Source organism: Peromyscus californicus, unplaced genomic scaffold (genome assembly GCF_007827085.1).
Source record: "Peromyscus californicus insignis strain IS unplaced genomic scaffold, ASM782708v3 Scaffold_3__1_contigs__length_106647218, whole genome shotgun sequence".
NCBI lineage: Eukaryota > Metazoa > Chordata > Mammalia > Rodentia > Cricetidae > Peromyscus > Peromyscus californicus.
The window spans coordinates 96676562-96699391 of record NW_026294551.1 but is presented as its reverse complement, the minus strand read 5'-3'; the positions used below and the strand labels follow the sequence as shown (position 1 = coordinate 96699391).

General features: G+C 51.4%; 2 protein-coding genes across 8 annotated transcripts; one reads left to right on the top strand and one right to left on the bottom strand.

Annotated features, from left to right (window-relative positions):
- Window positions 1-133: 133 nt before the first annotated feature.
- On the top strand, window positions 134-9971 carry Eef2kmt (eukaryotic elongation factor 2 lysine methyltransferase). 4 transcript variants are annotated; one of them, XM_052759406.1, is made up of 8 exons: window positions 134-279; window positions 3164-3226; window positions 5002-5151; window positions 6128-6229; window positions 6542-6675; window positions 6752-7017; window positions 7987-8133; window positions 9638-9971. In XM_052759406.1, exons 1-8 carry the CDS (start codon window positions 184-186, stop codon window positions 9760-9762), a joined length of 1083 nt encoding a protein of 360 aa, XP_052615366.1. In that variant the 5' UTR covers window positions 134-183; the 3' UTR covers window positions 9763-9971. The 4 variants fall into 4 exon arrangements, with proteins under 4 accessions (XP_052615366.1, XP_052615369.1, XP_052615368.1 ...); XM_052759407.1 differs by having other exon boundaries at window positions 142-279; window positions 5002-5082; XM_052759408.1 differs by lacking the exon at window positions 5002-5151 and having other exon boundaries at window positions 141-279.
- On the bottom strand, window positions 9801-22393 carry Alg1 (ALG1 chitobiosyldiphosphodolichol beta-mannosyltransferase). Of its 4 annotated transcripts, XM_052759401.1 has the most exons (13): window positions 22155-22392; window positions 20981-21058; window positions 20762-20865; window positions 17694-17842; window positions 15545-15634; window positions 15132-15242; window positions 14279-14400; window positions 14119-14157; window positions 13793-13852; window positions 12838-12948; window positions 11900-12014; window positions 10842-10917; window positions 9801-10469 (listed from the first exon to the last, which is right to left on the bottom strand). In XM_052759401.1, the coding sequence occupies exons 1-13, from the start codon at window positions 22360-22362 to the stop codon at window positions 10320-10322; spliced, it is 1413 nt and encodes a 470-aa protein (XP_052615361.1). In that variant the 5' UTR covers window positions 22363-22392; the 3' UTR covers window positions 9801-10319. The 4 variants fall into 4 exon arrangements, with proteins under 4 accessions (XP_052615361.1, XP_052615362.1, XP_052615365.1 ...); XM_052759402.1 differs by lacking the exon at window positions 17694-17842 and having other exon boundaries at window positions 15132-15202; window positions 22155-22393; XM_052759405.1 differs by lacking the exons at window positions 17694-17842; window positions 20981-21058; window positions 22155-22392.
- Window positions 22394-22830: the final 437 nt, after the last annotated feature.

Genomic DNA, 22830 nt, shown 5'->3' with positions numbered 1-22830 from the left:
AGTTTACACCCCGCCTCCGCCCCTGCCCCAACGTACTCTCCGCCCCCAGGGCACCACCTTGTCCCACCTCCTGGACTGGAGCATTGACTAGCCCCGCCCACAGCTAGCTGCCTCTTTGCCCCGCCTCCTCAGACTCAGGTCTCGCTTCCGCTCGTTTCCAGGCAACACTGGCCCCGCCCCGCGATGGCGCCTGAGGACCACGAGGGGGCCACGTCTCTGCTGCAGAGTTTCGAGCGCCGCTTCCTGGCGGCTCGCGCGCTTCCCTCCTTTCCCTGGCAGGTGGGCGGCGGGCGCGCGGCGGGTGTCGGGGTCGAGCACCGGGAGCTGCGGGGCCGGGCGTCAGGGCCTCCTTTGCTCACTGCCGGACCGGGGCAGGCAGGCTGGGCCCTTCTCTAGCAGAACTTGAGGGTTACGGGCCGGGCTTTTAGCGACTTTTTAAGCCGTTGATCGGTCATCTTGGCGACTGCAAAACAGCTTTGAAAACTAAATGTCTTCAGACGGCAGGAGCCGCGCTCTCCTCAAGGGGAGGTCAGGTCCCCATCCGAAGGGCAGGCTGCGGGCAGAACCATCTCCGAGGGAGTTCAGACCGAAAGGGAACCTTCCGGCGGTCTGGGGACTTGCAACTCCGGCACGAGGCTCCTTTGGAGCGTGCCTCGCTGATAACTCGTGTGCAAGGAGTTCACCAGCATGAGTCTCTTTAAATTTTTATTTCTCCAGAGTCTGCCCGGTTTCTTTGGGTGGTTTAGACAGTTGTGTTATTTCATCAACATAAAACATTCCTGGTCTTAACACAGAATGAAACTCTAATAGCTTATGGGTCCCCATTCAATGTCAAATGTAATAGTTCACGTGCTGTGCCAAGCACTTGCTCAGGGTCGTGGATAGTGGGGTCTGTTGTCACTCCGTTTAAGAAGGAAAGGATCAGAGCCATAACTCTGGCCTAGGAGACCAGCTTCCTGTTTAGAATCCTAGCTCAAAGCCGGGAGGTGGCACATGCCTATAATCCCAGCACTCTGGAGGCAGAGGCAGGCAGATCTCAAGAGTTTGAGGCCAGCCTGGTCTACAAAAAGAAGAAGCCTAGCTCAAACCCCCATGTGCTGTGGAACTTATATACTGTGGGACCCTATGTGTTGTGGGACTTTATGCAGTGGCTACATCTCTGTGCCATCATTTCTAATTAGCACAGTGGAGGATACAATGTCTCTTGCTACCAAACAGCTGGGCTTCTTTTCCTTTGCCCAGCTAGAAATCATAGGTAGACAAGCAGCTCAGGGCTTGCTGGTCTCTGGTGGCTGTGTTTTCTTGTGCTAGCTGTAGGCAGGCAAGAGCAGCAATCGCAGGTTTCTTGCTTATGGGGCGCCCTTGGTCCTTATGGACCTCCGGAGTTCTTGGGGCATTTTGTCTGCAAGCTTCCCGGCAGGCCTAGGTATTGGATTTCCCTTGGCAGCAGCTCTTACAGCTCTTGTGCAGTCCTTGGAAGTGGGGGTTTCTTGGCTCTTGACCAAGGCCAGCTGCCTGGCTGCTTTTACAATTCTGCCAAACACTGTTGAGTCGCCACAGCCACTGCTGTTGTGCTGCCTCTGGGTCTGCTTTCTCCATGTCACCAGCTCAGCCTGCACTACTAAAGTGGGCAAGAAAAGATCATTCCCAGGAGGGCTCTTTGTAGTCCACACCCTCCTTGAGCCACAGCAGCAGGTTATGTAGGTGTCTGAACCAGTCACAGCCTTGCCCCTTAGGACCATCCCAGCCATCCTTCCACTGGGCCACCAGGGGGGCGTGCTCCCCATATGCCCTACACCAAAATGGGTGCAGAGTAAGTGTATACCCAGGCTTAAGACAGTAAAAAGTCTGGTGCAAAGTGTTTCAGACAGCCCTGGAAGAGGCTGCACCTTCAGGAGCCATGAGAATCAGCTGTGGTTGTCTAAAGGTGTTTATGGAGTGTTCAGACAGCCAAGGCTGACATAAGGGCAGTCCTGCTAGCGGTCTGACTGATAGTCCTTTTTGCTTATGGCAGCCAGGGCAGGAAGGGAGAGTCCAACAGCTCCAAATTAGGGAGTCATGCTTCCCCCATCCCCTAAGCCTTTCCTTATTTATAGGAAAATGAACATAAGAATGCTTACACCAAGAGCCTAAAGACCTCATCATGAACAGTAATTGAGGATTTAACAGCCTTAGCACTGTGACTCCGAGGCAGACAGCCCCTCCTACACCTCACTCTGTGGGAGTACTTGAATACAAACCCCAACTCCTCGTACCTGGCTGTGGAAGTGCACTGAGTGGTGCCTAGCGGTTACTGAGTCACTAAATATTTACTGACTGTCCATGAGCTGCACACCAGAGTACATCAGAGCACATTAGAGACCAGCCCTGCTCAGACGAGAGACTGTAAGTAACCAGAAAAGACCAGGCAAGACCATGTGTGGGAGCCAACCTCAGCTTGGGGAGCTAGAGCAGGAGGACCTCTGTGAGTCAGAGGCCACTGTCTCAAAAGAATAAAACAAGCAAGGAAATGGTGAATAGAGTCATCAAAGGCCCCCCAAAAGAGGCAGCATTTGAACTGTTACCCGAGCCTTGAAGCAGTCGGCCGTCGGACGGTCTTGGCGAACAGGAAGCAAAGGTCTTATGATAGAAACATGGCCACCGTGACTAAGAACAGTAGAGGAGCTGGTGTGGCTGTAGTGGTGTGAGCTGGGATGAGACTGGGTGTAGATGAGGTGAAAAAAGGATCGAGACAGGTCTTAGAGGACCTGTTAGGACATGGTAAAATGCTCTGAAGACACGAAGTGGCCTTGCTGCGTGTCACATACCTGCTCTGACTGGAGCTGGAATCCCTGTGAGAAGACAGCATGGCCAGGCTTGGCACCACACCTCATAGTCCTCCATCTGGTTTAAGTGACAGGTTCCAGGCTGTAACTGATGGTTAGCTCACCAGCTCAGCTCAAAGTTACTGTGTCCCGGGTGACTGCAGGACAGCCACAGCTGATAGAAATCAGACACACATGGCCCGTGACATCAGACTGAGAGTTCACCTCTAGTAGCTTCCACTTCAGATTGGTTCCAAGTCCCTGGGCAGAGATGCTCTTTACCAGAATGTCCCACAGCAGTGTAAGATTGCTAAGAAAATGCCCCCTAGAATTTACCCTTCTCTTTCTCCTTGGAACAGAGCCTAGAAGAGAAATTAAGGGAGCCCTCGGGTTCTGAGCTGCTGCTGGCTATTCTGCAGAAGGTAAGAGCCCCAGCATCCCCCAGACAGCAGAGCCAAGGCCCACCTGTATCCTTTCCAAACACATTGTCCAAAGAACACGATAAAGCGCTTGTGTAGACACTGCACGTGGGCGTCAGGTCCTCAGTCAGCTCTGGCTGTTTGGTTTTAGTGGATAAAGATATTTGAATAAACAACTGCACAAGATGGGAAGCTAGGGGATGTCTTTTTTATTTTTTAAGACTGTATCTCTATGGAGTGCTACTATGCCATTTTTTTCTAAATGGCTTAACTTTTGGGTTTGTTTTTTTTTTTAATATGTGTGTGGGTGTTTGCCTTTGTGTATGTCTGTGAAACACATGCATACAATGTCCTTGGAGGCCAGAAAAGGGTGTCAGATCCCTAGGACTGGAGTTACAGTTGTGAGCCATCATGTGGCTGTCGGGAATCAAACCTGTGTCTCTTGGAAGAGCAGCCAGTGCTCTCAGCCACTGAGCCATCTCTCCATCCCATCCACCTTGGGAAGTCTTGAAACACAGGGATAAGTGACAAGTGACTGCTTCCAGCATGTGTTAGCTGCTTTGGAATGTTCTTCACATTTAAGGCAAAAAATATGAAAGCTCATCTTGCTTGCTCAGGATCAGAGGCAGAGGTGGCATATGCCTGTGGGTAGAGGCCTCCTGAATCGAGGGCAGATCACACCACCCTGTCCTGGGCCTTGACCTGACCCTCAGCAGGAAAAAACTGTACTCTTCCTCCCCAGAAGGAAATCATCAGAGGAACATATTTGCATACAAATTCAAGGAAAACAGACATTTGTCCCCAGCCACCAAGCCCACCCTAGGAGTCTAAGCCAGGAATTCTGTGCTGAACCAGGGCTAATTCAAAGTCAGCCTGAGCTATACTGAGAGACCCTGTTATCAGAAAGGAAGATAAAGGGGGAAAGGAAGGAGGAAACAGCCAGGCTTTGTCTTACAGCCTTCCATGAGTAACCCAACAAAAATTAGAGCATACTGCTTAAAGATCCCGGGGTTACCCATTGATGAACCCTCAGTAGGAAGCTCTAGGGGACTTACGGGGATCCTGTGGTCCTCCCAATGCAGCAAGCTACACCTCCCTCCAGGCCCATTCCCATCTCCTACTTCCTGCTGATCCTCTGACCTCCTTTCAAAACTTCCAGGCCAGAGCCACCTGGGAGCCACCCTCCACTGCTCTCTCTGGTGGAGACCCTGCTTCTGACTCCCGGAGGCTTTCACTGAGGCATTAGTTCCTGTCTAGGCAGAGCCTTTGCGTTTCCATATTTGCCTGCTCAGCTCCCATCTCTAACCCTCCCCACCACCTAGGCCTCATAGCAAGGAAGACAGATATCTAGTAGGTCTGGTTCCTGCCACTGGGCCTTCACCTCCTCCATGAAGCCAAATACCCCGCTTTTGTCCTTACAACAGACTAGTATCATTCTCACCTGCCACCCTGGGTGGACAGGAAAGGGCCTGTGAGCTCAGGTTCCTGCCTAAAGCTGTGCCACTATGTGGAAATGTTGTAAGGAAAGATCTTAAAACTCAAATTGGGAGTGGCAGCACATACCCATAATCCTAAGGCAGGAGGATTGCAAATTTGAGGCCAGTCTGGCCTATATGGTAAGACCACCGGAAGAAAAGCCGCCATCTTGCAGACAGCCCCATTGTCCCTGCACATCTTTGCTGGAACATCAGGCTCCCTCCAATCATGTGCAGCTTCTCTAGGACACCAAAGGCAGGTAGGTCTCTGTAGCAAACAACTTCTTGTCTTTTGTTGTCTAGACTGTGAAGCACCCTGTGTGTGTACAGCACCTGCCGTCTGTGAAGTACGCCCGCTGCTTTCTCTCAAAGCTCATCAAAAAGGTCAATGATGGGCAGTGGCTGCCAGGGCCGGGCCACATAGGGGAACACAGAGGTCCACAGCTCTGCCAGGTTCCAGCAGCCCCACCTCTCTGCCCTTTGCTTGCTCTGTAAGCCCCTGTGGCAGGAGGCTGCTGGTGGGGTTTGATGGGAGGGCAAAGTTGGGGCAGGGTAGGAAGGGGCCAGGGCTCTTAGCAGCAGCTTCATCTCCTGGACTCAGGTTCTCCTTCCTACCAGACATCCCTGCCACTGCATGAAGGATGGCTCCCCTTCCCCCCACACTACCAGCCATTTTCTGGCTGGCCCACGCACGCCTGCTGGCGTTTACACAGTGTCTTCCCATCCTCTGCAAGATGCTTTTGGAGGACAGGTCCAGACCTGCTCCATGCCACTCTAGACTGCTGTGGAGAGCAGCAGCAGCATGCCAGCTTCAGTCAGCCCCTGAAGCCAGCAGCTGCACAAGAGGCTTAGCAAAGGTGTGATCGATCTTCTGCACCACCCTGGTCCCAGGCCTTACCACACCAGTGCCTCTGTAGGCCCTGGCAGCACCAGGAGAAACAGGGCTATGAGGCCAGTTGAAGCCATGCCTCAATGCCACCAAAAGGCAGCTTGAAAGCTACATTGGGAGCCTGGGACTCACCTGAACACATCATATAAGGACAGTAGCACCTCTGCTAGGCAATGTGGCTTTCTCCTGGACTCTGCCTGCTGACCTAGGCCTTGCCTACTCTAACCTGCTCCACAACTCTCCTTGAGGCACCCCACCAGCGCACTTTTAATTTTGCTAATTTTAATTCTAAGTTGTTCATATGCTAGCTTACCTCCTACTCCAAAATTTCCCCTCTAAATCTGGTAAAAGTCAGGCTGGAACCAAGGCTCAGCAGCAGAATACCAACCCAGCATGCACAAGGTCCCGGGTTCCATGCCCAGCACCATGAATGCTGTGAAAGCCATCCAGTCCTCTTCACAGAGCAGATAGAAGTGAGGGAGTGGTTATTTACAAGGGTCAGTGTAGCCCTCTCAGTTAAAGTTTGCTGTCTGTTCCCAGCATGAAGCTGTGCCCACAGAGCCTTTGGATGCACTGTATGAGGCGCTGGCAGAGGTCCTGATGGCCAAAGAGTCCTCCCAGTGCCACCGGAGCTATTTGCTGGTATGAGACATGCCTGTTATTGTGTTGTGCCCACCCCCACCCACCACACACACTCTTCTGTGATTGGTCATTTTAAAGTGTTAGATGAAGGGGGATTACACACAGCATGGGACTTAGACTGGCTCCTTTCGCTCAGCACAGTATCCTTGAGATCACCCATATGTATTTCTGGGTGTAGCAAGTTTATTCCTTTTCATTGAGTACATTCCAGCGTAGACATAGCACATTCTGCTCAGCCACTCAGTTGCTGTGGTTTAGGACCCACCAGTAATACTCTGATAGCTTTGTTCATTCTTCTTCCTGTCTCTGCAGCCTTCAGGAGACTCAGTCACACTCTCTGAGAGCACAGCCATCGTGTCCCATGGCACCACAGGCTTGGTTACCTGGGATGCGGCTCTCTACCTGGCAGAGTGGGCCATCAAGAACCCAGCAGCCTTCACTGACAGGTGATCTTGGGGCACAGGGCAGGGCACTAAGGCAGGTTGGTGCAGTTGTGAACAAAGGTCTCCATCTCCCACTCAGGACTGTCCTGGAGCTAGGCAGTGGAGCTGGCCTCACAGGCCTGGCTATTTGCAAGGCGTGCTACCCCAGAGCATTCATCTTCAGCGACTGTCACGGCCAAGTGCTTGAGCAGCTCCGTGGAAATGTGCTCCTCAACGGCTTCTCCTTAGAGCTGTACACTCCCACTGACCCAAGCAGCCCAAAGGTGACAGTGGCCGATCTGGACTGGGACGAGGTGACAGCCGCTCAGCTCTCTGCCTTCCAGGCAGATGTTGTCATTGCAGCAGGTAATGCCCCAGCAGCAGCACTCACTCAGGCAGAAAGAAGCAATAGGTGCTGTAGGCAGGGACAAGCAGGGCCCCAGAGGTCTCCCAGTGATGTCACAGCACACACCCCAGAGCCCCAGGTCCCTCTGTGGGGACAGCTGCTCTCATTGCTATGGTATGAACAGCCAGCTGTCCCCAGAAGACTTAAGATGAGCAGGACAGTTGTTAGGGCAGCACACTGGCCTTCCCCAGAGTCCTGATGCCACCCATCTCCTTCCCTGGACCCACCCACCACACCGAGACTGTGCCTTCCACTGCTGGTGACAAACAGCCACCCTGCAGCGTTAGGTGGGGCAGATCGGCCACACAGCCTCTGGTCTTCCCAGGCCCACATCCAGCTTCTCCACCTGTTAATAACACCATCCTGGGTCATGTTTAAATGGAGTGAGAGAGACCAATTCAGGGAACAGGAGCTGAGGGGCCCTGCCACAGTGTCTATGATGGCTCCATGCAGATATGCCAAGGAGTCACTGTCATCAGTGTGCCATGTGGCTGGCCTTGGCTCTCCCCACCAGTACATCTGGGTCCCAGATCCTTATCCTGTGTCTCTCAGAGATGACAAAAGAGCATGGAGTCTTTTGAGAGAAAACAGTGCTTGCCTGGGCCACCAAAGATCCTAGAGGTCACCAGAAACATGGCACATCCCACAGTGCAGCTGACACAAGTCCCCCCAAAAGGCCCAAAGCCAGTCACTAGCAGATGAGCAAGGGACACAGAACTGATGTTACCATGGGGGTGGGGGTCCACTGTAGAGGCTTTCAGACTCCCTCCCTTTCACCTGGGGCATCTTCCTATGGAACAAAACAAGTCTTAACACCACCACTAAACACCATAGTCCTCACCCCATGCAGAGTCAGCCCAGCCCCACACCCTCGCTCTGGGTGCAGGTCCTTATAGGAGGCCCTTTCAGTGACAGCCTTTCCGTTGTAGATGTGCTATACTGCGGGGAAGTGACACTGTCATTGGTCAGGGTCCTGAAGATGCTCAGCGCCTGCCAGAGGATGAATGCTCCTGTTGTCTACGTGGCCTATACCATCCGCAGCCAAGACACGGGCAAGCTGTTCATCACAGAGCTGGGTCAGTTCTCAACCTGTGGGCCACCATTCTGTCCCTAGGAGGATTTAAAAACTGGGCCGACATTGGCCTTGCCCCTCGGCACCCATCCTTATGTTCTGTGGAGGTATTCACCAGAGGCATAGCCTGGCCAGCAGAGGCAATGAGCAGTTAGCAGCCATTGTTTGTGTATTCTGCAACTAGAAGAGAAGCTGGGGGGACTTTAGAAGGGGATAAGAGCCCCACCATCTGCAGAGCCCCTAGATGGCAGTGCTATGAGCCCTGTCTGTCCTCCAGTCTGACATTCGCCAGTCATCAGCACCTGAGATGGCTGTCCTATCATCATCTGACCTCACCTATAGATACTAAGGCACTCAGATCAAAGCTGTCCACACTCACCTGCCACAGCATCTGTGGACAGACTGACAGACTCCCTCATTCAGCAGAGCAAACCATCAGGTGAGTGCTCCCAGAACCCACTGGGAGCACTAAGGACTCTGAATGTCCTTTGGATTCATGTACACACACACACACACACAATGCCTGCAATCTACCTACCCTAAGAAACACCCTGATTTCAAAGCTATCTTTATGGGGAACAGGGCACTTAGCTCAGTGGTAGAGTACTTCCTACTATGTGCATGGCTGGATTCCATCCGTAAGATTTTTAAAAATTAGAGCTGGGAGGAATTTGTAGTGTGCCAACTTTGTTTGTTATACTCAGGTAGTGGGGTTATAGAACTGCGCATATTTTTATGCCAGTGTTACCCTGTTCTTTAAATTACTAGCTTTTCTTATAACAGAAGTGTAGTTAAGAGACCATATTGGCCCGCAGTCTTGCAGGCCCCATGAAACCAGGCAGCTGCAGTTGGCTTACCACTCTTCTCTGCCTGTGCCAACCGACAGGGCAGACAGGTGCAGAGGGTAGGGCACCCATCGGGTATGACAGGAGTGGGCCACCTTGTGGCTGCTGTTTAACAGCTTGCCTTCAGGCTGGAGAGAGAGATGAGTAGGCAAATGTGCCCACTGCACAAGCATGAAGCCCTGAGTCTGAATCCTCAGCACCCATGTAAAAAGTTGGGTTGTTAGCTAGAAGGTAGTGTTGCACACCTTTAATCCCAGCACTTGGGAGGCAGAGACAGATGGATCTCTGTGAGTTTGAGGCCAGCCTGGTCTACATAGTGAGTTCCAGAACAACCAGAGCTACACAGAGAAACCCTGTCTTGGGAAAAAAAAAAAAAAAGTTGAGTTGTGGCCACAACACCTGTCAGTCTAGCACTGTTGGGGGCAGAGACAGATTTGCTGGGGCTTGAGGGAATAAGGTGGGAAATGGTAGAGCAGATCCCTTGCCATCCTCCTTTAGACTGAGCATGCCCACACACAGAGACCCTCAGGGCATCTGCATGGGCCTGGAAACCTGTGGCCCAAGCAGATCAGCTCGGATGCACGCCTGTGTCAACAGCCCTGCACTAATAGGTTAGCTTCCTGTCCCCACACTGCCCTCCTGAGATCTCTGTACTCCGTCTAGAGCGCGCAGGGATCTACTGGGAAGAGGTGCCTCCTCATGCCGGCCAACTGTTCCCTTATGAAGAGCACTCGGCCATCGTAATCCTGAAGCTCGTGCTGAATGGTTGCCACAGTGTTGGAAGGTGATTGGAAAAATGAGATCGCTGTCATGGGAAGAGTCCACGGGAGAGCTGAAAAGGCTTTTGTTGGGCAGGAATGTTAAATAACAAACCACAGATGTACAGTAAGCACAGGCTTTGAGTGCTGGTGCCTGTCCTCAGCAACTCATCTGGAATGGACACAGGCTCAGAGCAAGCATTTCCTTTGCACTAATAAAAACATGAATTTATCAAGTATGATTGTCCTGCCAGACAGCTCAGGCCTTGAACACACGATATCCCAGAGCTCATGGCAGCCCAGCAGAACCAGAACACAGGAATGTGAGAGTCTGGACACAAAAACCAGGGACTGAGAGGTTGACAGGGTCACCAGAGAGAAGAGCTTCTCAAGAGCCAGCGATTGAAGCAGCTGCCAGATCATCCATTTCCCTTCTGCGTCCTCTGCCGTCCTTAGGCTTCTGGCCACTAGGGGGCACTCAAAAGCCCACCAGGGACAAAGTGGAGCAGGGGCCGGCTGGGAAGGGGTTGCGGTACCGGAGGGATGGAGCTGGGCGGGGCCTCATTCCACACCCTGAGGACAGAGCCCTAGCCTCTGGCCTGGAGGTCAATGTGAGTGACCAAAGGGAGCACAGTCCGCTGCCAGCTCTCGTCCCACCGCAGTTGCTGTGACTCCCGGAGTTCTTTCCGGAACTGGTTTAGCTTTCCAGCAGGGTCAGGAAACTTTGAGAAAAGCATCTATAGGAAAAGGAAGACTAGAACTCAGCTCCCTGCCCACCCTGCCCCATGTCAGGTCAGGCTTGCTCATGTCTAGCTGTGCCCCTCCCATCACTAGACACTTGAGGGATCAACATTAGTTTTGTAAGGACAAATACACCTTCTGCAGAAACTCCTGCGGCCCCCACTCTTCTAAAGGGCAAACAGGAGGCAGGAGTATATGTTTGTGCCTGGCTCTTCCAGCCCTTGTCAGCCCAGGCTGAGAAGCTATCTTGGTGCCCCAGCTTCCTTCCTCCACCTCTCCTCTACATCCCAGAGTCCCACCACAGGCGTCCTTGTGTGGGAAGCAGAGATCAGGGAGCTGGCTCAAGCCCCACAGGAGAAGCCCGCTACCTGCAGCTGGGCTGCCAGCTCCTCCGCGTCCTTGAAGACCAGGCCATTTTCTCCGTGTCTTAGGAGCTCATGCAAACTGCAGAGAGAACAAGGAAAAGAAAGGGAGCCCAGCTGGGCCACCACTACTCCCTCAGGTGAAGCCAACACAAGAATGGCAGGTTGGCCTCAGTGTTCTGAGAGCGAGCATTTGGACAGAAAAGCCTACAAGAGCACATGTCAAAACAAAAGAATGATTTGGAAACAGAAGGTGGCCTTTCTGTGCCAAGATGGTTTCTGTGTTTTTTCTCCACTCCAGCCTGAGAGGTAGGGTCCCAGCAAGCCTGTATTTGGCTCTACACATTAAGAGAAGCTTTCAGAGTCATTGGGAGATGGGATCCTGACAAATCCTGAGCTTGGCTCACACAAGGGTTTCACATCCAAAGGCTGGTCCCTAGCTATCAAGCTGCAACCTCCATGCCCACATCCACCCTGGCCAGGGAAAGTGGAGTCCCAGAACTGCATTGGTGTGGACGATTCCCATCCAACTAAGAGATCAGTCACAGGACAGAGAGATGTAAATCAGTAGAATGCTAACCATGAACAAACTCCAGCCACCCCCATCCCTCTATCTGTGCAGGACTCATTTCTGGAGCCCCTTTTATATCCACAGATGCTCAAGTCCCTTAAGTAAACTGCTTGCATATGGTCACATGAACCCTACTCTATGCTTCACATCCTCTAGATGACTTCTAACATCCCAGCAATGGAACAAGGATAAGAAAGCTACATGTTGATACAGACACAATCAACATACTCCGTGCTACAGTTTTCCCAAGACAGAAACTCACTGTGTAGCACAGGCTGGCTTCAAGCTCAGGGATCCTCTTGCCTCTGCCTCCAGACTACAGGAATGTACTAATATTTCCAACATCCTAACTACATTTTGCATCTGGGTGACTGGCATGGTATGGATGTGCCAAGCTGACTGTCCTTCCCTAGGGCTCAGCCCAACCACAGGACAGGGTCCCCAGCTGCTGATCTAGAATATGCCCCAAGTAAGGTTCAGTATCTACTCCTACCACTTGAAGTTCACGGCACACACAGGCAAGCAGCACCCAAACATGTCCACCACCTTCATGGGCAGGTCCAGACCACTGGAAGACATGTGCAGACAGACACCCAGATCCGCTGACCCTGCAGAGACAGTCCAAACACTAGGACACATTCTCCCAGGTCTATGTAGCAACCCCTAGACAAGGAGTGGAAATCAGAAGCTGTCCCTGTGAGACTGTCCCCAAATACAAATGGTATAAGCTGACCAAGGAGCCAGGCAGCCTGACCAGAGGCAAAAACATGGTTGACCACCAGGTCCTGTCCCACACTGCCTAATGATTAAAAATTGTTTTGTTTTTACTTGTATTCACTTATTGTTTCTACTTAGCTATAATTCATTTTCAAAGAGAAAATTCCCAGGCAGTCACTCTGATCACATTCAACTAGCTTAGCTCAGTAAGTGAAGGTGTTTGCTCCCAAGCCTGACAAACTGGACCATCCCTGGACCCCATAGTGGAGGGAGAGAGCCAATTCCTCTAAGTTTAAAAAAAAAAAAAAGAAAAAGAAAAATAATGGGCAGTAGTGGCACACGCCTTTAATCCCAGCACTCGGGAGATGGAGGCAGGTGGATCTCTGAGTTCAAGGCCAGCCTGGTCTACAGAGCAAGATCCAAGACAACCAAGGTTACACAGGGAAACCCTGTCTCAAAAAAAACAAACAAACCAAAAAAAAAAAAAAAAAATACCACCACCACCACCAAAACGTAGGCAGAGTGGTGCACGCCTGTAATCCCAGCACTCAGGGCTGAGGCATGAGGCTCTGATGCAAACTCAAGGCTACCCTAGGCTACAAAGATCCTGTCTCAAATACTACAGGGCAAAAGAAGAGGCTGGGAACATCTTCCCTGTCCACCCTTGTAGGACAGTGTAGTGTGGCCGTGTGCCCCTGAAGCCTGCCCTCTCACCTAGAAGCAGCGGATAGTCCTCAGCCTCCAGCCATGGGGTGCAGAACTGGACATGCTGGAGGTGCTTCTGCCCGATGAGGTGGCGGTAGTGCTCCCTGAGAGGCCCCTTCCCTTCACAGAGAAGAAAAGTCACTAACATTGCCACACTCCATCACGGCCACTGGGCGGGTCCTGCTGCTCCCTCCACCCGACACTTGCCAACCCTTTCCCGAGACCAGACCCCCAGCGGCGCCATCCGCCCCTGACATCCCATGGCCAAGACACTAAACACACCCCAGGTAGCAGGCACAGGGCTGCGGGGTGGCGAAGGGGTCTAAGATAAATGCTAGGGTGCCAGCAAGATAGACAGAATCTCCACCTACACCAAGTGACGCAGGGACTTTCCTTAGCATGCAGGGAACCTGGCTAGGAGAGAGGAGGAGGTGGCTGCCTAACCCTGTGACTGCTCCGAGGACACACTGCTTCTAAACTACAGAAACTGGAAATGCACTGGAAAAGGGGAGGGGGGAGTTTGATCTAAGTAGGACCATCCAGACTCAAATCTGAACTTTTAAGTCCTTTCTGAGCCTCAGGTTCCTTATTATCCAGTGGTTGTAGAAACTCTACCCAGGAACCTGGTCATACAGGCCTGTCCCAGCTACTTGGGAGGCTGAGGCAGGTTAGCATATCAAGGCTTGCCTGGACTACAGAGTGGGTTCAAGGCCAGCCTGGACAACTTATAAGACCCTCTCTCTACACACAGAAAGATAAAAGACAGCTAGAGATGTAGCTCAGTAGTAGAGCACTTGCCTAGCTTGGGCAAGGTCTTGGGGAGAAAGGGAGAAATTACCCTGGAGAACTGAGGTGATGACTAGTGAGAAGTACCCTACAGAGGTGTTCTGTAAATGCCATATGTCCATTCTTCTGCTACCCTCCACCCTTCCAAAACAGTATGACAAGGTGTTCCCATCAGTACCTGTTATCACACAGACTAAGGAAGGAAGGCTGTCTCCACTCACTGCTAGTTGTTCAAACTCTGAAAAAAAACACACCGACCAGGAGAAAATAAGATGGTAAGTAGAAGGGGGAGGCTGCTCCCCAGGGGGTTGCTAGACTCCAGATACATTCAGACGGAAGGTCAGTGACCATGTAACGGCCATAAGCTTCCCATGCCCTCCCCTACTGTCTCAAGCTGCCCACCCATGACACCAGGGGCACAAATGACAGGCTGCCACAAAAGGCCAGGAAGGGCCTTACAGCAGCCCGACAAGCTCCGAGCTGCAGATGCAGCCATACACCTACTTTCTAGTGCTCTCAGCAGGATGGAGAAGTCCTCGTCCTCTATGGGGAGAAAAGAAGGGGGGTCATAGGCTGCCTCCCAAACTTCCCACCCTACTCACACACCCACCCCCAGATCCCAAGACAAGCTGGGCACACACCCCAGGTGCTGAGGGAGGCAGACCTGTCCAGCTAGTGCTGCTCACAAGCAGTGCCGGCCGCCCATGCAGACTCCTCACCACCCCGCTCTGACAGTCCCTCTCAGTGAAGGCAGACCTCTCCATGCTGGCGTCCGAGGGCTCTGAGCTGAAGAATCAGAGGAAAGAGGTGAGATACTAGACACTGGAGCACAAGAGCAGAGCCACAGGCAGGCCACAGGCCCCCAGCCATCTGGCACCCCCCTGACCTCACAGATCCTGGTTGCTGGCACTGAGGCTACAGGAGCAGCACCCACTCCACCACCCAGTGCCACCTCCACGGGCTCCCACTCTACCTGCTCAGCATCTCAGTGAGGAGGTGCTGACCCACCACCCAGCAGCCGTGCTTGGCTCCCAGGAGCACACACAGGACATGGGCAAAACTAACAGGGGCCTTCAACCCCCCAGTGAGACACCCAGAAGACACCCAGGTCCCCCTTCCCTACAAGAACCCACTGGCAGCAGGATGAGGTAGCACAGAGCTCAGCAGGCAGTTTCTTAAAGGGCCAGAGAGTAAATGCTTCAGGCTTTGTGGACTCTTGTGAAACCTAGTTCCACTGCTGCAGTTTGAGAGCAACCACTGGTTTTAAGGTACGATAAGGCAAGCCTCAAACTTGCAATCCTCCTGCCTCAGCCTCCCAAGGGCTGGGATTACAGACATTCACCACCACACCAGGCTTCCAGCAGCTACTATCAACACAGGTGAATGGGTGGACTGTGTCCCAATAAAACCCCATTTACAGCAATAGGAGGCAGGCCACAGTATTAGTTCGCTGCTGCCCCTGGATAAGAGGATCCACGGGTCTCCAGAACAGGACAGCGAAGAAAAGGAAGACATACCAGCTCTGGAAAGGAGAGTACGTGTGGCTCAGCTTCATGAAGAGCTCATGCTGCAGGTCCAGGGGCGTCTCCTTAAAGAAAGATGCTGGCTTGTCGTAGACAGTCACAGCCCTGACATGAGATGGAAGTGGGCAGAGAAAAATCTAAACAACAGGACACAGCAGGATCCCAAAAAGCAAGGGAGCTTGGGGAATCCCAGAGACAAGAAACTTCCCGATTACTTAGAACAGTGCATATACTTAGGACCAAAATGTCCTAGGCCACAGAGCTGGGAGGGAAAGGAAGCCTACTGACTCCTCCCTTGGCTTCTCAAACAATAACTATTTCCCTGGGCCTGACCACTTCGACACAACAGAGCAGGTGCTGCAGCTCTCAAAACACATGGGCTGATGGGCATCCCAAGCCCTGCATACCTGATACGCCAGTTCTCTGCCAGGTCCTCCCGCATCGCATTGGTCACACACAGGTTCAGGTGGGACAGGCGCCCAAAGAACTTCTCGTACCTACAAAGATGTCTTGGGGATCAACAGTTAGCCATGGGATGCGCCAAGCTGCCACTCCAACCTCCATATGGCTTGATACCCATGGGTAGTGAAAAGGCTGTAGAACTAAGGCCTGGAGCCTGTCAGGATGTGCCATGAGCTCCCCATACAGTCACTTTTCACACCTTCCTTCCCTGTCACTGTTCAGCTAACACACAGTTACTGTAAAGGGAAACACTCACTCTCCACAAATCCAGCCTCATGCAATAGAGGGGAAATCTAGAAATGGCCACTTAACCAAATCTCAGCCATCCTGGACCAGCAGCCTGTGGCTCTCTCACTGTTGTACGAAAGGAGTTGAGGCTTTGTCCCAAAGAATGAGAAGAAGAAGTCAAGGTTACTAAGCTGCAGGCTGGGAATGTGGCGCAGCTGGCAGAGTGCTTGCCTGGCAAGTTCAAGGCCCTGGTTCTATCTCAAGATCTACAAAAATGGGGCATGGTGGTGCATGCCCATCCAAACACTCAAGAGAAAAAGGCAGGAGGATCAGAAGTTCAAGGTCATCCTGTGATGCACAGAGAGTCTGAGGCCAGTCTGGGATAGACACTGTTTCATGTATGTATGAATGACTAAGGATGTAGTTCAGTTGGTTGAGTGCTTGCCCATAATGCTTCAGAGTCCTGGATTCCATCCCCAGCACATCATAAAATAAGTGTGGTAGTACACAACTGTAATCCTAGCACTTGAGAGGTAGATCAAGGCCAGCCTGCAATAAATGAGACTCAAAAAACAAATTTAGGGGCCAGACAGCACTGGCTGCTCTTCCAGAAGACCAGGGTTCGAGTCCCTGCATCCACATGGCAGCTCACAACTATCTATAACTCCAGTGCCAAGGGATCTGATGCCATCTTCTGGCCTCCACAGGTACCAGATAAATACATGGTACACAGACAAACATTCAGGAAAAATATCCATATATAAGATAAATTGAATTTTTAAAATAAAAATAAATCAGAAAAAAATTAATTACAAAAAAATACATAAAAGTAGGATTACCAGCTGAGCATGGTGACACTAGCCTTAAACCCCAGCACTCAGGAGGCAGAGGCAGGCAGATCTGTGAGTTCGTGTGGGAGCCCGTTCTCGGGTTCCTCGTGGCTTTACCCAGCAGGACTGCATAGAGGATGATTAGACCACGGGCCTGAGTGCAGGTGTCTGAGATGGTCTGCACTTGGCTGTGCTGGGGGAGGAGGTCTTTTGCTCCACCCCTTGGCGTCTCTATAAAAACCCTGGGGCAGAGACAGTCGGGGCCCGTTGGAAAAGGTTCCAGGCCCTCTCGAGGCTATCCTTTATTTTCTATCTGTTTATCTCCGCAAGATTCTCCGCAATAAATCCTTCTATCTAATATTTCCTGCTGCTCGCACTCAAGAAATCTCTGGGGAACTGTGGGGGTGGTGGGTAAACGCCCCACAAGTTCGAGACCAGCCTGAGCTACAAAGGGAGTTCCAGGACAGCCAAGTCTACACAGAGAAACACTGTCTCAGTGAAGAAAAAAAAAAAAAAAAGGATTACTAAACTGGGTGTGGTGGATTGTGCCTAAAATCCCAGAGTGTAAGGAGCTGAGGCAAGAGGACCAACACAAACTCAAAGCCAGTCTGGGTGACAGACTGAAAAAGATCACTAGCTACCACCATAGCACCTCTGCAGCCTTTTCCTCCCTCGTTCCTGACTTACTTCCTGGGTGGCAAGAGACAGCGTCATTCTCAGCCCACTCTCCTCACTGTACAGTACACCATAACCAGGGGTGATGGAGACAGATGGGAGACACACGGGCCTGGCCTGGTGCCTGGCGTGAAGCTTATGCTGTGTGACAGTCTGCCTGGGCTGCTGGTCACCAATGAACAATGTCCCACAGGGAGAGGGCACAGCTAGCTGACCCCCAGAGCTGGAAGCACATGATGAGACGGGACAACCAGGGCCAGAGCAGAACCAGGGACCCTGCTCCAGATCCAGCCTGCTTCCCCAGGCCCTTCTCTTCCGCTCACTCTAACGAGGACTTGGGGAACCACCCACACCCTCTCACCATTTGGCCAGCAGCACAATGGGGTGTCGGGGGCCATGCACCAAGCCCATGATGGAATAGCCATAGTTGTGCCAGTCGATGACCAGTTTGCTCCCACAGATGCAGCCCACCAACCAGCAGACGGCAATGGCAGGCAGGCCCGGGGGGTTCTAGGAAAGAGAGACTTGGAGGCAGTGGAAGAAGCACAGGCCATGGCCGTGTAGCCAGATTGGAGAGGAGACCACACAGCAAAGAGGTTGTGGCCTGTAAGGTCTCATCAGCCAACAGGCAGAAGGAAGACCCTCTCCACCATCAAAAGAAAGTAAGAATAACTGCCCAATTTGAAAACCCCCAATCATCAACAATCAAGAGCACCCGAGCTAAGGAGAAAGCTCAGGAGGTAAAGGGTTTGCCACAAGGGCATGAGGACCTGCATTCACCCCAGACCCCATATAAAGCTGGGCACGGTGTCTCACAATAGTAACCCTAGGATTCCTCCAGCAAGACAGATGGAAGACAGCAGACACCATGGAAGGTTATGGGCAAGCGAGCCTAGAATAGACAGTGGAGAACAGAGAACCCCCATCTCAAACAATGGAAGGACCTCTGCGGTTGTCCTCTGACCTCCACACACATGCTGTGGCATGTACACACTCAAGTCCACATGAACATACATGCATACGCGCACACACCTAGATAAAATAAAAACTAAAGAAAAAGTAAAAACAGGAACACAAAATGCTGTCATTTAGTGTTGGTCATCAAAATGCAAGCTCTAGAAAATGCCAAACAGGCACCCCAAAGGCCCAGGTTCACTCTACGGCCACCAAGTTACACTAAACATTTTAAACATGCAGGAAATTTGACAAAGCAAGTCTTCTGCCAAGAATTTCTCCGAAGAAAGAAACTGGACATGAGTCACAGATGTATATACCCTATACTCTCATCTGAGCCATATGTAAAGGTTAAAAAAAAAAAAAAAAAAGGAAGGCCAGGTGCAGTGGCGCACACCTTTAATTCCAGCACTCAGGAGACAGAGGCAGGCAGAGTTCTGTGAGTCTGAGGCCAGCCTGGTCTACACAGTGAGTTCTAGGACAGCCAGAGCTATATAGAAAGATGTCACACACATACATACACACACACACACACACACACACACAATCAGGAAGAAGCCAGGCATGGTAGTGCATGTCTGTAATCCCAGCACTCGGGAGGCTGAGGCAGGAGGATTGCGACCTGAGTTCAAGCCCAGGCTGGGCTATACAGTAATTACCAAGCAAGCCAGAGTTACATAGCAAGACACCAACTCAAAAACAAAAAAGAGAGAGAGTTGGCAACAACTAATAGCATCTGCCACCAAGCCTGAGTTCAACTCCAGTTCCTGTGTGGTAGAACAGAACTGACTCCAAGTTGTTCTCTGACCTCCACACATGAACCCACACACACATACACACAGTAAATAAACTAAGGAAAAACCTGAGTGTCGGCTGGATAAGGCTACATACCTTACAGTAGATCACATACGGATATACTGTAAGCAAAAGCCATTAAGAAAAGCTACTTCACCAGGCGTTGGTGGCACATGCCTTTAATCCCAGCACTTGGGAGGCAGAGTCAGGTGAATCTCTGTGAATTCAAGGCCAGCCTGATCTACAGAGTAAGTTCTGGGATAGGCACCAAAACTACACAGAGGAACCTTGTCTCGAAAAGAAAAAAAAGAAAAGCTACTTCTAGACATTCAAACTGATGCTGGGGAGAAGGAGTGAACAGACAGCCCAGCAGGTAAAGGAGTGTGATTCCGACTGGCAAGCTGAGTACTATGCCCAGAACCCACATAAAGGTGGAAGGAGAGAACCCACTCCATAAAGTTGTCCCCCCCGACTTCTACAAGTATGCAGCAGCATGTATCCCCAACCATGCCCCCACCATACACAAAAACAATAATCATGAAAGAAAGAAAAAAAAACAGTGAGGGGAAGAAGTTAAAAACTTAACTACATAGGCTTAAACCTTGACTCATCACTTCCTAGCTAGACGTCACTTCCCAGCCATACACTAGTAAGTTTACTTACAGGACCTCTGTCTAGGTCTCCGCATCTCTACGCTGTAATATGAGATTACACCACAGGGCTCTTGAGAGCATTAAAGGGCCAAAACATCAAGACACCAATGGGTACTACACATACAACAGACACACTATAAACTCCTACTCAGGTTTGGGGGTTTTAATATTTATTTTTATTTATGTAAGTGGTTGCCTACATGTATGTATGTGTACCACCTTCGTGCCTAGTGACTGCAGAGGCCAGAAGAGGGTATGGATCCCCGGGAACTTGAGTTACAGACAGTTGTAAGCCTCTACTGTAGATGCTGGGAACTAAACCTGGGTCCTCTGCAAGAACAGCAAGTGATCTAAAGTGCTGAGCCATTTCTCCAGCACTCCATACACTCATGCTTATTTCTTTTTCAATATTATTGTATTTACTATTTGACAATTTTATAACTGTATATATAATGTATTTTTGATCACTCTCCCCTTACCCTTTCTTAGCCTCTTCCCAACCTTTCAATAATCCCTCTGTACCTCTTTTCTTCCCAACTAGTCCCCTCCTGTTTTCATGTCTTTTTTTCCTTTAATGACTGAGTTTAATTGGAGTTGCTTGTATGAACACAGAGTGGGGCTTACTCACCGGAGCTTGGGCAATTTACTAGTGGTTACACTTCGGAAGAAAAATGACTCCCCTCCCCCAACAACCATTAACTGCCAACAGCTCCCCGGCTAGGGACAGCGCCCCTATGAATTCCTCCCCATCCATGCTGGAAGGTTGGCAGGCTTGATCTTGTGCTGGTGTACAGATAACCAACAGCTGCTGCAAGTTCATGAGTGCAACAGCCCTCCTCGGGTTCTTTATAGTTTATGCACACAGAAGCATGCAATATAACAATTGGTGCATTTTGTGCATGGACTAGACATCAAATCCAGGACCTCACTGAGCCACACCCACAACCCAATCCGTGCATGTTTAAAAGGCCAGCAAGTGAACTGCTAACAGTGGTTCCCACAGAAGGAGGCAGCAGCTGGTTCATACCTGGAGGAAGATGTAGGCTGCAGGGTCTGTGCACATCAACTTCCATAGCAAGTACACTGCCTGAAATACCACTTTGACTCCATACTGGAGAACTCGGGGTCCAGCTGCAAGTCAGAAAACATCCATCTCTACAACGGAGCTCTTGGCAGTGTGCTAGTCCCCTCATCTGCCCTCCAAACCACCTACCCTAGTCAGGAACCTGGAATTGCCTGGTCCTACCTCCCAGACTCTGCAGCTCTGTCAGCTTCACAATCTGAATCCTGTCACTCTGCAAGAGCTCATCTCGAGGTTTGGAGTCTGCAAATGCAAACGTGCCCTTTAAGGTACCAAAAGTAGTTACAGTCAGCTGGATGTGTTCCTTCACATCTGTAATTCCAGTACTTGAAAGGATAAAGCAGGATAGGGTGTCCAAGGCCAGCATGTGCTACAAAGCAAGGCCCTGTGCCAAATAGATGAGGTGGGGGGGGGGGGGGGGTTAGTACTTATCAATACCTCTCTGGTTCCCAGTATGGAAAGTGAGGTCATTTTTCTACTAGAATGCCCTCGAAGGGCATTCTTCATATCCACTCTTTAACTTAATGACTGGTGAGCAATAGGGACTCAATTAAATTGATGTAGACTCCTGGATGTCAAGAGTCTGGGTTAGTTCCCTCCACCCAAGGCCTGGGATAGCCCTCCATATAGGGACCGATAAGAGCTACTCCCACTTTCCATTAAATGGAGCTGAGCCACGCCCTAAGTTCGCAGATGTGTCCAATTTTAAGTGCCCAGAATGTGTGCAAGGATAGTTATGAATGTGCCTGACATGCTGGTAGAGTTCATATCGCGGTTTCAAAAGGTCGGACACCTGCTGGGCTTGGTAGTGCATGTCTTTAATCTCAGAACTCTAAAGGCAGAGGCAGGTGAATCTCTGTGAATTCAAGGACACTGTGGTCTACATAGCAAGGTCCAGGCCAGCTAGAGGCTGCTTAGTGAGACTGGACCCCGGCAAAATCAACAACATGGGGCATAATGAGGAAGTGGACACCTCTGCCTGCACCTTAGGGAACGAGAGAAACATCCCCAGGTAGAAAAGCTCAGCGCTGGATGAGGAATTCAAAGAAACGCGGCCCCTTAACCCAATGACAAGGCAGCACGATAAAGTAGTGACCGGCACTGAGGTCTCACACACCAGGATTTCAGCCTCAGTCTCTGCACTACCTAGGAGAATTAAGTGGGACCTTGCAGCCGATCTCTTCGTAGTCCTCACGTATGGTAAGCGGCGGCTGACACAAGAAGCAGCGATCCAGGCCAGAACAGGCAGGAGAGGAGTACAGCCGCCCCTGCCTCGGCCTCAGAACAGAGCGCGCCAAGACTCCTGGCCGAGCATCCCTCCCAGGTCCCCGCCACTCACTGTAGAACCCCAGCAGCGTCACCGAGAAGCCGTTCTGGGCCAATGACAGCGAGTGGTACTGCATGCGGGGGCTGCGGCCCACGTCGCCCAGCACCACGACAACCACGTGCGGGGCCGCACCCGCCTGCCGCCCACGCTTCCACGCGCCCAGCAACAGCACCGGCAGCAGCAGCACCAAAGCCAGCAGCGCCACGAAGGACGCCGCCATCTTGGCCGGCCGGCGGCGAACACGTGACCTGACCAGCACGCCTCGCTGTGCGCAGCCGCAGACCCAGGCCCTGCAGTGGGAAGATGAGATCGCCACTGTAAAGTAGGGGGCGGGGCCTTGGATAAGGCGGTGTCTGCTGGAAAAGGAAAGGGGAGCTGGAAGGAGGGGCGGGGCCTGAACGGAGGGGCGGGGCCTGGAAAGGATCCGTAGCCTTTGAGAAACTGCTTAAGGAGCCCAAGAATTAGTAGGACATGGCCATGTCAAGTTCCCTGAACTGTGTTTTTCCCCTATGAAAGTAAAGATGTTCCTTTATTAGGGTCTAAGAATTTCTTTTTCAGAACTCTAAGATAAATTTCAAACTATACTGATGATGTTTCCTGGTGAAAGACTACACTTCCCATCTTCCTTTGTGGACCTACGAAGTCATTTCTACCCCTGTAAGAGATCATTATCTCATCTTCTGTGAGC